This window comes from Montipora foliosa, chromosome 5, assembly GCF_036669935.1.
Source record: "Montipora foliosa isolate CH-2021 chromosome 5, ASM3666993v2, whole genome shotgun sequence".
NCBI lineage: Eukaryota > Metazoa > Cnidaria > Anthozoa > Scleractinia > Acroporidae > Montipora > Montipora foliosa.
In genome coordinates this window covers 14,108,634-14,125,078 of record NC_090873.1, presented here as the reverse complement: position 1 = coordinate 14,125,078, position 16,445 = coordinate 14,108,634, and the positions used below count along the sequence as shown (strand labels likewise).

Below are 16,445 nucleotides of genomic sequence, written 5' to 3'. Positions count from 1 at the left end.
TCTTCAGAGCCTCGTACTGAGGGCTATTGTTTTAAGCAGAATTTGAATTACTAGAATATGCAAGGGGCCAAAACATAACAGGTACCACAGAAATCTCTGGGGAGTCTAAAAGAGGCAATTTCATAGTATGTTTTGAGTGCTGTAATCCTAGAAATTAAATAAACTAGTTTGTTGCTGTTATCGACGATACTTTGTTCTGTATTGAACATTCCTGCTCTGCATTGTCCCTCCTTGCATCCTCCTTCCCTTCGAGGCAGCATTTTGTACAATTAAGGTAAACAAATAGTTTTTTTTTTTACAAGGACCCTCTAACTCTCCTCCACAGAGGTTCGAACTTTCGTTATAGAAAGTCCTGGTGCTAGGCGAATGCAAGCGCAAAGTCGAATCCTAAACGTTCGGCGAATTCTCCCCTCCCGAAAGACCCTTTGAGTCTTCAGAGGAGTGAGTTAAAAGGAATCATTTCCTTGGCTTTCGTCACTTTTTTCACATTTTCTGCTGTTACAGCTATAATCAGAAGTCAGTAAAATGATTCGAAGTACTGGTAATACGTGCGTCGCACATGTATGCGTTGCGGACCTATTTTTGGTTTGGGAACTCGAAGGGAATTGGTTCTCTGATCTCTATAGCTCAAAATTAGTGACGTTTAAGCTAACAGCTGAGAAATTACGCAGGTTTCTTTTTAACAAATACCTGGGATCTGAGATTAGCAAGGGTTATTGATGGCTGAGAAATGAAGAACGAAATCGCCGAAAATCATGATTTACTTGATAATAAGCATTCCAGCCCTACATTCACACCCTCGGGGTATCTGTTCCGACCCAGCTCATTGCACAAAAGCGCGTCGTCACATGACATAACCACACCGTTTCAGAGTCTTACAAACAAGCCTATCTCTTTGTTACTCGGAAGATATCGACTGTAGACCTTCACGGCTTCCGCTTCATAGTAAGTTTTCATACATCTAATTCTAATTGCGGGGTTGAAGAAAAGGCCATTATATCAATATAAACAGTCAAGATACAGACTATTGTTTCATCGTGATCTGTAACTCAGGTTAGCACTAGTGGTCTTAGCTCTCCATTCAGTGAGTTATCCTCCATTCCGTACCCGAGGACGAAACCTCTCGCCAGAATCGCTTCAGATCCGGTTGAGAAGCTGTCAGACAACATCCAGTACAACAAAGTATCGAGGTGAGTTGACGTTATTTGAGAAACGGTCTGAATTTTTAGCTGTAAAACCAAACCGTTGTGTTTTCATACCAACCGTTGAAGTCACTTTTGTCGTCTCATAGATCGAGCTTCAATGAATCAATCAGTCAATCAAACCTTATTTAAAAGTACTGGGTCGCATGTGTAACAAGCAGTGTACTTCTGCAGCTGAAAATTTAACACCCGGCGCTAGTCATGGGCGGTAGCAATTTTCCGCTTACCATTACTTGCACGATGTTGAAATACACGCTTCAAATTTCTCAATTTTCATTACATCTTGGAGCTTCAAAGACAAACGATCGATATAAGCACGGATAACGCACGCTTTGCGTAAACCTGATACAAGACTTAAATACACATTCAGAGATCGACAGAGAGATGCTACGTCTAGCTACGTCGTAGACGTTTATGCCTGATTAATGCTAATACATTACCGCCTACATGAACTACAAGAACCACCGTAGTTTTGTGGTGCTGAGGCCGAACAGGTTACCCGGAAGGATTTGGATACCAGTATTCCCTAGATATGTGTTAAAGAAGTCAAGAATTCCGTCACCCTGTAAAGATAATATTATTGGAACTGAAGCTACCTGATAGAAAATAGCTACTCGCGGCAGCTTTTGTTTGAATTTCTGACTCTTCAGAGACTTCAACCGTAAAACTTTGCGGGAAATTTACACTCTGAATGCAAAAGGTGAATCCGCAGCCTTTGTTTGAGTAAACATTGTATGAAGCCCAATGGATGTTATGTTGCAGGGATAACAAAAGTAAGTTATTCCTTTTCAGAGAACCCAGTCATCATTATCTAACGAAATTTGCAAAAAACAACAGGCTGAATAATGTCTGCGCATGTGCAAGATTTCATAGCTCGCGCTGGCTCCAATGGCCTGGGCACCATACCAAACCTTGAAAAAATGGCGGCATTTTTAAAAAGTTTCGTGTTAAAGAATATTTTATGAAATTCTAGCTTTCATATGGGTAACGCAAACAAACGTTACAGAAAGCCGGACAAACCCCCTTGTCACGTTAATCTTCGCATGTGTTTCTGGCAAAAGTTCCCTTGAGAAAATATATGTTGTTATCAAAGGGTTTCCTTGCATGATTTGCTCTATCTCTTGGTAAGAATAGTTATTTCCTTTTCGGTGACCCACAGCGCGTTCCTGGGGGTCGGTTGAGCCTTTTAACATAAAAAAGCAAATGACCAAAATAATCAAGGGAACCCTGGGGCGGCATCTGACACGCGGGGTTAACTCGTCGTCGTCGTACAACCAGAAATATCGCTAAGAATATTTGTTGATCGGTTTTAGCAATTCGTAAGTAGAATATTTGTTGAGTAAGGTTAGTGATTAGTAATGTAAGCTTTCCCAGAGTTAGTACGTGCGCGTGCGATTTAGGGACTGCAGAAACCGCGATTTCTATGATTATACGTGGTCGAGATAATTCTCACCATCTTCTGGCCAAGCCCAAAACGTCGTTTACCGCAAGCAGCGCTGTTTCTTTGTCTTTTGTCTTATTCCAGAAACACTGTATCAACCAATCACTGTAAAGCTTGCTATTACGTAGGTATATGATCGCGAGTTTTAGTTTGTAAAAGGGGAGTTGAAGTTGGATGTAGCGCAGAGTACGCTTACAGCTCTGCCCCAGCATTAAAAGTTTGCCTGTGTATTCTGCCCGTTTCGCTGATTCGTTCTCTCATTCCCTGAAGTTACATTTGTTTGGTAACATTCGTATGGCGCCCGGTTTATGGTGAAAAGGTAGAGCAACACTGAAAACGGTAGAAATAAATTTTTACACAAGCTTCCTCGACCATTGGTCAACACATACTTTTTTGACCACAGGGGTTTAAAGCTTGTACAATTGTGAAAACAGCGCGTAAACACGAGAGATTTATCGAGGACTTGGGAGATGACATCCGACTTATACCGGGTTTTGGGTTTTATTTACGTCCATCCTATAGATCGTTTTTATGTGACGTCATCACTTTCTAAAATCCAAAACTAAAGAGCCACTAAAGTTTTTGTCTTCATCAGGCATGAGAGGCGGTATATTTATATCTGTTTTTAATTTTGCAGCTCAATAGCGTGCTTCGTTTGGAAACCAGAGCATTTTGAACTTCAGGGTTATGGATGTGCGTGACACAAGTGTATGGTCGAGTTTGTTAAAAATTATATCTGACCGAATTCGCAAAAACATGACCCCGGTGCCTCAAAGACAGTCCCGACAGACAGAGGTCCTCTCACCGTCCCTCCTGCTAGGAGATTGGCCCTTAACGCATGCATGTGTCATCAGCCACTCCAGCAGGGTGCCAAGTCAACACAGAACTCCCCAACAAGGCACAACATGGCACTAACATAACCAGAAACACAGTCAATAACAAGCTTACTACAAGTAAACACTAAAACCTCAAAGTCAATACAGCAAAGGGTGTCAGTAAAGGGCACCCTCCCCTCCCCCCAGCCTTTGACGGCTGGACCCCAAACAACCCACCAGCAGGTAGGCCAAGGCCTGGGCTATGCACCCATATTAGCCTTGAGGGAGCCTCCCCTAGGTTTTGAGACGCTGGCTTAGCCTGGATGTCGCCCGAAAAAACAAGAGCGCGAAATAAGTTGTTCAAGCGCTGGACACAATGAACGCAATCCAAAATTTCATTTTGAAAGCATAATAGATTGGTAAGAACCAATCAGTTTTAGGGTTAAGCAATATTATAATTAAACGAGGAAATTGAATGTGCCCTCTTTTCAAAGAGTGCCCCATGCTATTACTCGTCATCGCGTTATATTTTCTTTTTGTGCTTCAAGTGCATATTATTTGTAAGAGGATACAATTCCTACCTTGAGAGTTGCTTGATCAATCCCAAACAATTAACTTATATTAGGGCGCTGCCCACAACGCCGCAAGGTTGTCTTGAAACGACTTTTTTGTTCATGGCGTACTGTGTATCCAAAGTTCGGGAACCATCGTATAGGACTGCCGATGATGCTAGGAACCTTTAGCAATTGAAGTTTAAGGCGGGGATACACATGAAAGCCGTATTTTGGCTGGGTTTTATGTTTTTCAAGCAATCAAGAATCTCTATGCTCATCCCACATATCTATGTTTTGGGCCGTTTTGTTAACTTTTTGGTTTGGTATCTTTGGAGATAAATAGTTTTTCTCAAAAGATTTGTAAAATTTATGAAAATAGGAAATTTTGAAGATTTGGTGTTGTTTTAGAATTAGAATTTGAGGTTATGCCTCCCTTTTGGGAGGCATTTCTTAGACGCGCACAAGGCAAAGCCTTCGTCCTATAACGCCATGCAATTGCTTTTTTCATTTCTAATCTTGACGGACGTGTTAAACTTGTGATTTTCTTCACATCTATTAGCCTGACATTAGGTACAGCTTGAATGACCTTAAACACTTTCTCTTAAGACTGAGTAAACTAAGTAAACTTAAGACTGAGTTTACTGAGTAAACTGATCCACAATCGATGTAAGCTTAAATATAAGCTTCATATTAAAACTATACGGCTGCATACGTGTATGCAAACGAATAATTGGGTCCCTGTTTTATGTTGTAGTCCGTTACTACGCCTTTCAATGTCATGCAGACTCTAGAATTCAAAGCTCAACCGACAGATGCATTTTTCGCTACCGTTAATCAAATGTTCGGTGGCTCCTCCTAGCATCAGACTACTGCTGAGTGCGCGGTAATCAAATCGTTAAACACAGTTCAGACAGCGAATCAATGTTCTACTGTAGTTGGCAGTTGAGAAGGGTCGCCGAACATTTGATTGACGGTGGCGAAAAACGCATTTGTCGGTTGAGCTTTGAATTTTTTTTGGAGTCCGCATGTTATTGAGAGCTGCAGTAAACTCTGTTGTTCGGCTCTGAAATGATACTAAAACGATTAATCGCCTCAGACTCGGTGAATATATAAACAACAGCCTCCATTTAGCGCGAAAATATGCTCGGATATTTGTCCGAGGACACTATCTGTTCCGAGTAGCTAACAGTTTTCTGAGAGCAAAACGCGCGCAGTTTTGAAAATTGGGGAACATTTAACAATAATTATTATTCCACTCGCGCTTGTTGGATATGAGACGATAGATAGCCAACGAGGCGCGTAGCACGAAGGGTCGCCAAACATTTGATGTATGGTCAGAGCGTCCTCCAGAAAACAGTGCGAAACATGACAACCAAGGACAATCTTGGGACTCTGCCAATAAATCTGTATGCAGCCGACTCTCCGACTATAGACCCTCTAGATTTCACTGTGCTCAGTAAAGCAGCGGCGTTTTCAGACTAGTACGTGCCATACAGGGAAATAACAGAGGCTTTAATTTGTACAAACCAAGCCAGATTGTCCCTTTTTAAAGTGGAATCCAGTAATTCTCATGCATCGATTGTAACAATAGCCTGTGTGCAATAGAGCAAGAGTGTCGGCATGAAAAAGGTGAAAGCCAAAGTATTCATTCAGGATCCTTCCAATTCAGTGCTGTTTACGGAAGATGCAGAGAGATGGTGTCGATTTCTACATTGTTTGCTATAACTGCCGTCAGCAAATCTTAGACCTTGAATGTAATCATGTTACTATCGCAGAGGTAGCTGACACGGATGAGATGACAAAAACAGCTGCAGGCAATGAAGTAGAACATGAACGGATTCCAAGGAGAAGAAACATGCAGCTCGCAAGCGATTTTTGTTCTATTATGAATTATGAATTTCTATCATGGAGTTCAAGGGAACAGCGCAAAACATTTTAGGGAACAAGTGGTTTTAGTAATGGGGAACAAGGGATCAAATCAAAAAGGATTAAGGGATTATGGGAACATGTACCGCCCATGATGAGCATTGGACATCCACGTTATGGTCAATTGACACCTGTAAAAACAAGGTATCCGCTTACCACAATCATATCACCATATCATGGGCTCAAGTTTAGAGCCCATGAGTTCTTTTGAAATTGACCGCTGTCCAGGTGCTGGTTTTCGATTGGATCGCTCAAACCAGGTCAACTTATTGTAATTAGGGCCTGGGGTTGTTCGGAAGCTGGTTAACGCTAACCAGTATAAAACTGTATAATAGTATAATAGTATAATAGTATAATTTTTCTTGTATGCAAATGCTTTTTACTGCTTTTGTTTTGTGTAGTTTGAGATTATTCAAACTTAAAACAGAAGGCTAAACAATATAAACAGAAAACTTCAAAGCATGCAAAGCAAAGTAAAGTTAATTCTTGCTTATCCTGGGTTAGATTAATCGGGCTTTCAACAACCCGACCCAGGAGCTCTGCTTTCAGGCTTGACCTAGATATTAATGAAAGCTTATATTTATTTTCACAGGGACCCGAAATCATAGGACAAAATGGGTGATCCACCTCAGCTTAATGTGAAAACTCCAAAGTCAAGTGATGTACCAAACGAGATTAATAAGTTTAGTGAGAACACTTACGTAGACTTCCTGCTACTGACAGCTGTAGAATGCGAATTTCTGAGTTGCTTTCATTTCCTACAAAAGCCGTTGAAATATCATGATGACGACATCGGTATTGTATACATTGGAAAAATGGGAGGCGGAAGTGAACAGGAAAAGTTGACAATCGGTCTGATGAGATGTAACACGGGATCTGCAGTTGGAGGGTCAGCGGTAAATGTGCAAGCGGCAAGCAATCTTTTGAAGCCTAAAGGTGTGTTCTGTGTGGGTTTTTGCGGGGGAATGAATGAAGAAAAAGCCAAGTTAGGAGATGTGGTGGTGTCAACCAACCTGATCTTGTATGCCCAATATAAGGCTACAGACGATGTCAACGAACCACGTGGTCTAATTGTCCCGTTGCGTGATAAAGTAAATAAAATCATGAACCATGCAAGCGATGGCTGGGAGCCACCACTACTAGAGAACATAGAGGAAGCAAAGCCGCGAATGGTCTGTGGTAAGATGCTGAGCGGCCCCATGCTATTAAATTCCAAAAAAGAGCGAAAAAGACTGTTAAGGTCTTATCCAGACGCGATTGCAATTGAAATGGAAGGCGAAGGTGAGATACCATTCAATTGATATGTTGAAATAGCGATATGGCTGCTCCTTGCTTGGACACATGTACGCATCTCTTCAGTATATTTATTATCATTACCACTACCACCACAATCACCACCAGCCCCACTAGTTCTAGCACCACCACTGCCATCATTATTCACCTCACCTAATTCAACTTCTGATTTTTGCTTGTGCACACTCGGTTAGGATGCTTATCCCATGCAGCTTAAAAAGATTTTCCTTGTTCTTAGAAAGCTTGAGAGATAATTCGTGTTTTTCCCTTTGTTAGGGGTTTTTTCAGCAGCTCATAAACTCGACATACAGTGGGTCATCGTAAAAGGCATATCAGATTATGCTGATGGTACCAAAGACTCGACCAAGGACTGGAAACCTTATGCGAGTATGATGGCAGCGTCTTTAGTTTCCCATGTGTTTAGTCAGCCCAAAGCTTTTGAAGGTTGGCCCCGATGTAATGTAGGTAACAAGTGCTCCAAGGTTCTATTATCTAAGGTGCCTACTTGCCCATCACACAATCAACTCGCTACCAAGTGTGCGACTAAACACTAAAAGTAAAGTAAAGTTTTCCTACTGTGACCAAACTGAAGTTTAATGAGACCACTAACTGTTAACGACTTAGAAATAAAGAACTAATGTTATCTGTACAAAATTATAGTAAAATCCAACTAAAAACATTCGCCTACAGATGGCTTAGTGCCCGCGTAAAATAAGTGCAAGATGCGATTGTTTGACTTACTGGGGAGGTGACAGAACAAAATGTAAGGGGCACCAAAAACATTCTTAAAAAAGATAATAACACGTGGTTATCCCTACATTTACATTAGGAAATGGAAGTGGCAAGCCTATCCTGCACGTGATTAGCTTCTGATCTTGTTGTGAGGAAAAGCTATTTAGACTGTATTTTAGCTAAGCCAGAGGAGAGTTGTAGGGGATGTTAGTGTTATTAAAAACATACCAGAGGCGGTCACTTATGCTACTATTTACCATGAGATTTAAAGATCTACATGTATATAAAGGTGTTTGCTTCTTCTGTAGGTAAAGGCAAACTCTTTGGAAATCTGTGTAGAAATGTTTTCCTTCTTTATAACAAAAAAATGCTGACGTCAGCTTTTTTGTTCGAGATTCAATTTTGATTTGTTTTAAATAAGTTAATTAATTTATTATTTTACTGACTCTGTGGCATAAAGAATACTCCCATGGTTAGCTAATAAAATCAGTATTTCATGCATACTTTCAGAAACTCACAAACCACCCTATTAATTGATTAATTAATGGATAGTTAGTCACAGAATTCCTGGACAGCCCAGCATTAACTCTTTGTGGGATAAATTACAAGAAATCCATATAGACAGACAGTCAAATAAATTTTGAGAAAAAAAAACAGAGCATTGTCTTGCAAAGTAACAAGATGATTTATTTTTAGGTGAGTTGCCTATAAAGATCAAGACAAAGGAGAAGGGAAGATTTGGCATCAATTGGAAAGAAGGGTTTGATGCCATAAAAGCGTACTTGGTGGATATACTTCACCTGCGGCATGTAAGCTCTAAGAAGGGTTGCATCATAGTAAACGTCACGTGCCGTAACCTGGACATTCTTGAACAGCTGTGGGACGATTATCGCTCTGGCCACCTCAATGCAGTAGCCGAGAAGTGCTTCATTACAAAGCAGGTTAAGGAAGAGCTTGGAATGGAGACCATTAAGCTGACAACAATTATCTTGGAAGACGACTACTTGGCATGCAGATCGTCTCTTAAGAAAATTTCAGGTTAGTTTTAATTGTCTTTATTTTGAGAATGATGTTATTATTGTTTGTTTTTCATCAGATTTGGGTTACATATTAGTATAATAGGCAGCTATGCATTTCAGCTTATTAATTTGTTTGGGCATTTTCTTCTGATGATCCCATCTCTGATGGTCTTTCCATTTGATTAATGTCCCGGATTAAACGCAGACATTACAAATTACAAATTTTTCTCTTTTTTTCATCTGGCTGTTTGCAAATGCTGCGAAATAAACGAAAAAAAAAACAACAAAAAGCTTATTTCAAGGGCAGAGGTCGATAAAGAGATACTATCAGATCTATGAATCTCTTTGAGTTATGCCAGAATTTCAAGGTGCATGACCTGATCACGTGTGAGTCGCAAGTTCAAGTTTTTGTTTCCCTAGGGGTTTTGTGAGTTTTGTTCGCTTTAGGAAGTTAATGAGTATTGACCCATCTCACGTCACACGCTCTCCTTGAATCGGAAAACGAATTTTAGTTGGGAAATATAACAATTGAAATTATCACTGGCGCTTTTCAGGTGGTGGGTAACTTGTCAACATGCATGCGCGTTTAAATTGAATTAAGGTGGCTCAAAACAGTTTCCAGCACTATCCAAGACGTAGATTTTGATGGTTCGTTAGTACCACTCGTTATCAATAGATGCTACAATCATGGTATCAAAAAACTGTCCAATCACTGGTGAACAGGGTAGTATCATTTTCGTGACACAATAGGTTACCTTAGCAACACTATAACCTGCTAAAAACACCCTTAATTTTAGCTTTAAGTACTTATATTTCAAAAACGGCACGGTGAAATTTTTTCTTACAAACGAATTTTGATTAGCAGGATAAGATGCAACTTTTGGCAAAGTTTAAAAAAATTCTGTACATGAGGTTCAGAGCCACCTTAAATTTTCGAAATGGTCCTGCTTATCAAAATTCGTTAGTAAGAAAAAATTTCACCATGCCGTTTTTGAAATATAAGTACTTAAAGCTAAAATTGAGGGTGTTTTTAGCAGGTTATAGTGTTGCTATGGTAACATATAGTGGATGAAAATGATAACAAAGTGTCAACCAATGATTGGGCAGTTTTAATACCATGATTGTCGCAGCAATTGATAACGAGTGGTAATAATGACATATCAAAATCTACGTCTTGGAAATTGCTGAAAACGGGTTTGAGCCTTCTTAAAGAAATTGATATTGTTGTCTATTTCCAAAGATTTGCCTGACCAAAGTTCAGCAGGTCCATCAAAGAAACGCCGCAAACGTTCCTCTCCAGGTTCTGTTCCTAATTGGAATATCCGAGGTTAGTGAATAGGCCATTCCGAGGTGCTTTTTGCCTCTGTGTCAAAACGAGTCTTCAAGCGATACAGTCATGAAAATAAGTTCCGCCTACAGGTTCATTTTCATGCAAATCAAAATTAATTTCATACGTAAGGTTTTGCTCGAAGACGTGAAATAAAGAAAGTGAAATAAACAAGCAAAGTAATTTAATTTTCTTTTCAGTTAAGTAAAACAAAGCTTAAAGTTTGTCTGACGCATGGCATTGAGCATAATTAGGGTTCTACTTACCTTTCACGTTTCACTGGAAGGATAGATGATGTTTTTATCATTTTGATATGAACAAATTTGCGTCATTGGCTTACTGAACGCTTCTCTTCTTCCAGAGAAGAAGGCAAAGGTAAAGAAGGCAAACCTCACCGATCAAGAACTAGACTTGCGTGAAAAAAGATGTCTGGGCGATCCACCTTCCTATAATTTAAGAAGTGATGTCAGTAGAATTTTACCAACGTACTAATGCAAATACCGCAATCGGATTTGCTGAGCTCCTCGTTTACTATCAGCCATTAGTAGAAATTTACCGTAGTCTATTGTGAATCTGTGAATTTGATTGGCTATATTACCGTTTTCTATCTGCTGATAGAAAACAGTTGCACGCGTTATTGTACACATGATCCTATTTCTGCACGCATCAGTACACAGCGCGCGCCACGTTTGAACCTGATGTAACGTAATAAAACGGTTCTTTTCTACCCGTTACTTGACTTTTTTTTCTTTTTGCAATGAGACTACGGTAAATTTATACTAAAACAATTAGACTACTCGCCCTTGTTTTCCACGAGCGATAGTCAACTCGGCTGCGCCTCGTTGACTATCTGCTCGTAGAAAACTCGGGCTCGTAGTGTAATTGTTAATTAGTAGAATTCTACTAGTATACTTATGCAAATGCTGCAATCTGATTGGCTGAGCTACTCATATACTATCAGCCATTAGTAAAAATCTACTAGCGTTCTATCACCAATTATAAAATAACTGAGATACTACGCACGCTCTGATTGGTCAACAGAGTTGCTAGACCTATGTTCTATTGTACCGGTAAACCATGGTTCCCGATCTATGGCAGCTTTTAGGCGAGAACTAGAGAACTCGAAACTCTAGCGATAACAAATATAATAAACAGTTTAGCCTTTCACTGACAGAGATGTCAATAACATAACTTTTCGTTCAACATACACATCAAATTTGCAAGGAAAAACAAGACAAGAAGTTGGTCGTCATAAAAGCTTTTTATTTTTTGCACAGCAAAACTCAGCAAAACTTTTATGCCGACTCCGATTACGCTTTAGATTAAGATTAAGGAAATTTTAAACACTTATTTCGTTACTTTCCATGGTTTGTGGAGTACGAAGTCAGCTGCGTTTGACTGATCAATTTAGGTTGTCAAAAAAGCAGGGAAAGGATTTCTCAGTTCTATCGGAAATTTTGAGTTTAAACTCAATGCATGCGTGCATTGCACGATAAATGAATTAAATCTCTATAATGGGATGTTGGGAGAACACTCGAAAAGCATGTAAATCACTCGCCTAACGGCTCGTGATTTACAAGCTTTCCTCGTGTTCTCCCAACATCCTGCGTGGTTTATTGCGCCGGTAAACCCATAGAAAGAGTGGTCTATTGCTTAATGCTGTTCCCTAATTGGCTACTCTACTCACTATCTATTCGGTGATAGACAGTGAGTAGCGTAGTCCTGTGCTCTTTTTAACAAAATTACGGCCACTTATTGACATTTTCGAACTGCCTTTGAAGATGATTTATTTAAGTTTTGGACGACTAGTAGATTTATACTAAAACAATTAGACTATTCGCCCTCAATTTGTATGCTTGATAGAAATCTCGAGCTCATAATCCAATTGTTAATTAGAGTACAGTTGGCCGCCGGTCGTCCTTGAAATGCGATGTTTTTATAGTTTCCACGAAGTTTTGGAAGAAATGTTAGATGTAAACGGGTAATTAAATTCCTGAGAGGACTAAAAGAAGCACTTTTAAGGTTTCTTGACTTCAAAAACGTGAAAACATTGAAAATGCGGGAACGCGTGTAAACAACTGCAAATAGCTCGATACGTGCATTTTTGTTTGGGGTAAAGTTCAATAATGCGTTGGAAAATCATTGGAAACCGTTATTTGAGCGTGACCCTTTCTTTCGTTTTATTCCAAAACAAATATTTCTTCAACTTGCATTTAATAACGTTATTGTCGCCTTTTTTTGTCTGACTCGTTGGGTGATACTAAAACAATTAGACCCTTCGCACTCAAGGGCCAATGTTTAAGAAAGTATAGAGTGCGTACACAACACGAAATTCAAAACGAGAATTCAGTCCACGCTATTTTTCTAAAGCGTAAAGTTTAATACGATGAACAAAAACAATTGGAAATGTTTAGTTGAAGAAAATTCATGTAAAAATTCTACTAAATTAAAACAATTAGAGTATTCGCTCTCGATTTCGATGAGTTAATTGTTAAGGACACATATGTAGACAAAGGCCAATATTAATTAGTTAATAATTGTCTCTATATCTTAGCCACGAACGTAGTTTCAATGTTTAATTCCTCTTTTATTGGTTTTGTAATCGGACCTTCAAGCGTCACCACGCGCATATAAAAAAAGTGTTTTGTTAGATATCTAGACTTTCCCTTAAACAATCGTATAGCAAAAACAAACAAACAAAGCGCCGTGCGGGCAACAACTGCGCAATTGTATCCCGGTCGGGATACATTTGAATTTGATCAGCGGCACGTGACCAAGAATCAACCAATCACAGAGCTCTTTTTGTCGAGTGAAAGTCTAGCTATATAACAAAACCAAACCTCTTTTAGTATGTGAGCGAAATATTTACGCTGGCTATTTCTTGATGTATTGTTATTCAATTTCATAATGTTATCAATTCCAAATCGTTAGTTTGTCTAGTGCAAGTTTGACTATTGGTTTACGCAATTTTTTTCGCTAAATTGATAGAAACTCGATATGCATTGTTATTCCAATTTTCGATCGCTTATTTTGATGCAATAAATCGCCGATAACCGTCAACTTTGGTTTTCCGTGGTTGCCTTGTCTTTCCTTGAAGACAACCTGTAAAGTAGTCCCACCCACTAGTTTGTTGCAACACACTTAGAGCTCTTTTCATTTCGTCTCGTTTTGGAATTTGCAATTTTGACAGTTTTGCAAGGAGTATTTTAAAGCTTTTAACCCTTTATTGCTTGAGTAATAATTAGTAGTGCGCATAATTTGTTACTAGAACTAGTATTAGAAATGTTATCCTGTACTTATTTATTTTTTTATATACTGTGGAAATTGAAACTAGGTTAGTTAAGTATGGAATTAATTAAACTCAATTTGTGTTATTCCTTTCTAAAACTGGCCTGTCATCTGAATATATTTTGTTAAGCCCGTGTCTATACGATGTAATTACAGCGTCGTTATGACTCAGCGGAGCACCCCTGGGGTTAGTAGCATAGCCCAGTGACTGACCTACAGCTTACAAAACCTAAGAATAATCTGCTCAACACGGAACGAAAGGTGTTGAAAACGCTACAAGAAGATCCCAACGTCAATCTTAAAAGAGCAGACAAGGGGACACGAGCGGTTCTCTTACGGCAAACACTGAAGACGAAATTCTCGAAGGATAAATCCAGTTAGACAACCTTGAACACTACAAACCCCTTGAACATCCTATGGTTGTAGAGACATCCCTAAGGGTACAACAATTTTAAAGAACTCCACCAGCACAGCTATATTGATGACATGACCAACCGATGGTTTTGTCAAACACCTAACCCACCTCGCACACCAGTGTTCTACATGCTTACAAAATTTCACCATAATAGCGGAGCTCCGCGCGCGCCGAAGGCGCGCGCGCGCGGAGCACCATAGCTAAGAAAATACTGGTAACCCATCGATGCGAGAAAATTTGGTTTTATAGTCATGACGTCATCAACCGTCCGTACGTACGTACGTACGTACGTCCGTCCGCCCCTTCATGTAAGTCAAGCGTGAGACGTCGCACTGTTACAAGTTTGCAGGCGCAGAGTTTTGGCGGAAAAGCTAGGCGGGAAGTTTAGCGCTACAGCCAACGGACTGCATTTTACTCACACTCCGTTTAAGGAAAACGACAAAAATTTTGCAGACAACAAAAACAAAGGCAAATTTTGTATTCTATAAATATGCCTTCAAACGAGGAAAGAAGAGAAAAGGAAAGACAGAGAAAAAAAGAAAGCAGGCAACGAGCAAGCGAGGCTCAACGTGAAAGAGAGCGAGCGAGAGCACAAGAAAAGAGACTGCATTATAGTGACGAACAACGTCAGAAGGAGCGGGAGAGAGCACAAGAAAACAGGCTGAATTATAGTGAGGAACAACGGCAGAAGGAGCGGGAAAGAGCACAAGAAAACAGGCTCAATTACAGTGACGCACAACGGCAGAAGGAGCGGGAAAGAGCACAAGAAAACAGGCTCAATTATAGTGACGAACAACGGCAGAAGGAGCGGGAAAGAGCACTAGAAAACAGGCTCAATTATAGTGACGAACAACGGCAGAAGGAGCGGGAAAGAGCACAAGAAAACAGGCTCAATTATAGTGACAAGCAACGGCAGAAAGAGCAGGAAAGAGCACGAGAGAAGAGGCGACGACAGAGTGAGGAACACCGAAAGAAAGAAAGAGAAAGATGTTGTGATTGCAGGCGGCGAATTAGTGACAAACAGCGAAAAAGGGGGCAAGAAACACCTGAAGAAAACGAATACCCAAGAGAGGCAGAGGAAGGTGAGTAATTTATGGTTATCGAAATAAATTACAGCATCATTGAGTATGGTTACATGTATACAGATGTATATCAAAAATTTAATCAAGGTGATGTCATGTTAGCAGTCTCTATTGTTTGTGCTTGACCAATAACCGTACGTCGCTTGTGAAGCGGTCAAACAAAATTCACCTAGTGTGGTGGATTTACAGGCTTATTCAATTCTTTGCCTCTTTTTAAGCTTTAAGATTTCTAAAAAAAACCCATTCAACTAAGTATCCATATGGATAAAGTTAATTTTCGTGCATAAATCGATTGAAATCGGAAAGTTCTTCATTCTTTTCGCGGGCGATCTTTGCTGTTTACGTTGAGACTTGCAAGACGAACCTGCTGACTTGAGCAGTGGCATTCCTGGAGGTGGGAATAAGATAAGAGATATTCCCTATTTCTCGAACACTGACTAAAAATCCACAGAACGTCATTGAGTAATGTTATCTCGCACAATCAAGGGCAAAAAATTGAAACGGTAAGCATATTTTTGGAAGGAGACTCGTTACCATTTGTTGTCATCATGCAGACAAATAATTTCTGCTTCTGATCGAGGGATTGTATGTCACAGAAATTTATTTAATTAAAAAGATCTCAACTGCGAGTGAATCTAGATATGGGGTGGTTTCTGTTTTTGATTTAATTAATAATTTTGTTTTCAGTCGAGGATCATGGGCAATGTGGTTGTGAAGATGTAATTTCTGAGATATGGTCATGCTCATCGCCTGTTGTAAGAGATTTAGTTCAGTGTGGTCGCGATCATGCAGGTAAGCACACTTTTTGAGCGAGAGTAGATTGAATTCATTGTCAGACTTTTAAGAATCTAATTTTGTTTGTCGTGAGGTTTGGTGAATCAGTGCTTGCTTTGATGGAAGTATAAATATTATGAAAGGCAATTCAGTGTCATTTTTTTATGATCATGCAAACAATTTTTTTGCAGTTTTAGAGAAGCTAAGATTAGTTTATACAATTGCTAAGGGATGTTAACTACTGCTGAAGCTAGATATGGTTTGTTTCTAGCTTGTTTGTGATAGGGTGATAGTTTTTGTTTTCAGTGGTGGGACATCAGTATTGTGTAAGTAATTTAGCTCCTGGTGAAATCGTAATTTCTGAGATATGGTCAAACTCAAAGTCCCCTGTTCAGAGAGATTCACATCAGATTGGTCATGATCATGCAGGCAAAAACATTAATTATTTGAGCTACAGTAGTGTGTATTCTGTGGTAAGTTTCAGAAGAAGAAGCTAAATTCTGTTTGTTGTGGAATGTATTCCTATACCGGTCAGTGTAAAACAGAGACAGCAGACTGGAGACTGCAGACCAGGGGT

The 16,445-nt window shown here is 39.6% G+C and overlaps 3 protein-coding genes across 5 annotated transcripts in view; all 3 read left to right on the top strand.

Moving 5' to 3' along the window:
• Positions 1-875: 875 nt before the first annotated feature.
• On the top strand, positions 876-13,647 carry LOC138002963 (uncharacterized). Its single transcript, XM_068848927.1, has 7 exons — positions 876-945; positions 1,054-1,190; positions 6,531-7,219; positions 7,508-7,696; positions 8,660-9,001; positions 10,223-10,309; positions 10,671-13,647. Exons 3-7 carry the CDS (start codon positions 6,553-6,555, stop codon positions 10,799-10,801), a joined length of 1,416 nt encoding a protein of 471 aa, XP_068705028.1. The 5' UTR covers positions 876-945; positions 1,054-1,190; positions 6,531-6,552; the 3' UTR covers positions 10,802-13,647.
• An 855-nt stretch (positions 13,648-14,502) lies between these two features.
• On the top strand, positions 14,503-16,106 carry LOC138002181 (octapeptide-repeat protein T2-like). The gene is made up of 3 exons (XM_068848261.1): positions 14,503-15,094; positions 15,782-15,886; positions 16,060-16,106. Exons 1-3 carry the CDS (start codon positions 14,503-14,505, stop codon positions 16,104-16,106), a joined length of 744 nt encoding a protein of 247 aa, XP_068704362.1.
• The window catches only part of LOC138003675 (uncharacterized), a 9,497-nt gene continuing 8,095 nt past the window's right edge, over positions 15,044-16,445 (top strand). The window contains exons 1-2 of one of the 3 annotated variants that reach the window (XM_068849877.1): positions 15,044-15,094; positions 15,782-15,886. The gene's annotated coding sequence lies outside the window, so the exon portion shown is untranslated. Of the gene's footprint in view, positions 15,095-15,277; positions 15,598-15,781; positions 15,887-16,445 lie in introns of those variants that run through there. The other 2 variants (XM_068849876.1, XM_068849875.1) reach the window with 2 other exon arrangements.

Bases quoted from the DNA above. Each gene is read 5' to 3' on its own strand.
- LOC138002963 (XM_068848927.1), top strand. From the start codon at position 6,553: ATGGGTGATCCACCTCAGCTTAATGTGAAAACTCCAAAGTCAAGTGAT. The intron at 9,002-10,222 runs GTTAGTTTTAAT...CTATTTCCAAAG, and splicing joins GTCTCTTAAGAAAATTTCAG to ATTTGCCTGACCAAAGTTCA. The intron at 10,310-10,670 runs GTTAGTGAATAG...CTCTTCTTCCAG, and splicing joins TCCTAATTGGAATATCCGAG to AGAAGAAGGCAAAGGTAAAG.
- LOC138002181 (XM_068848261.1), top strand. From the start codon at position 14,503: ATGCCTTCAAACGAGGAAAGAAGAGAAAAGGAAAGACAGAGAAAAAAA. The intron at 15,095-15,781 runs GTGAGTAATTTA...TTTTGTTTTCAG, and splicing joins CCCAAGAGAGGCAGAGGAAG to TCGAGGATCATGGGCAATGT. The intron at 15,887-16,059 runs GTAAGCACACTT...ATTTTTTTGCAG, and splicing joins GTGTGGTCGCGATCATGCAG to TTTTAGAGAAGCTAAGATTA.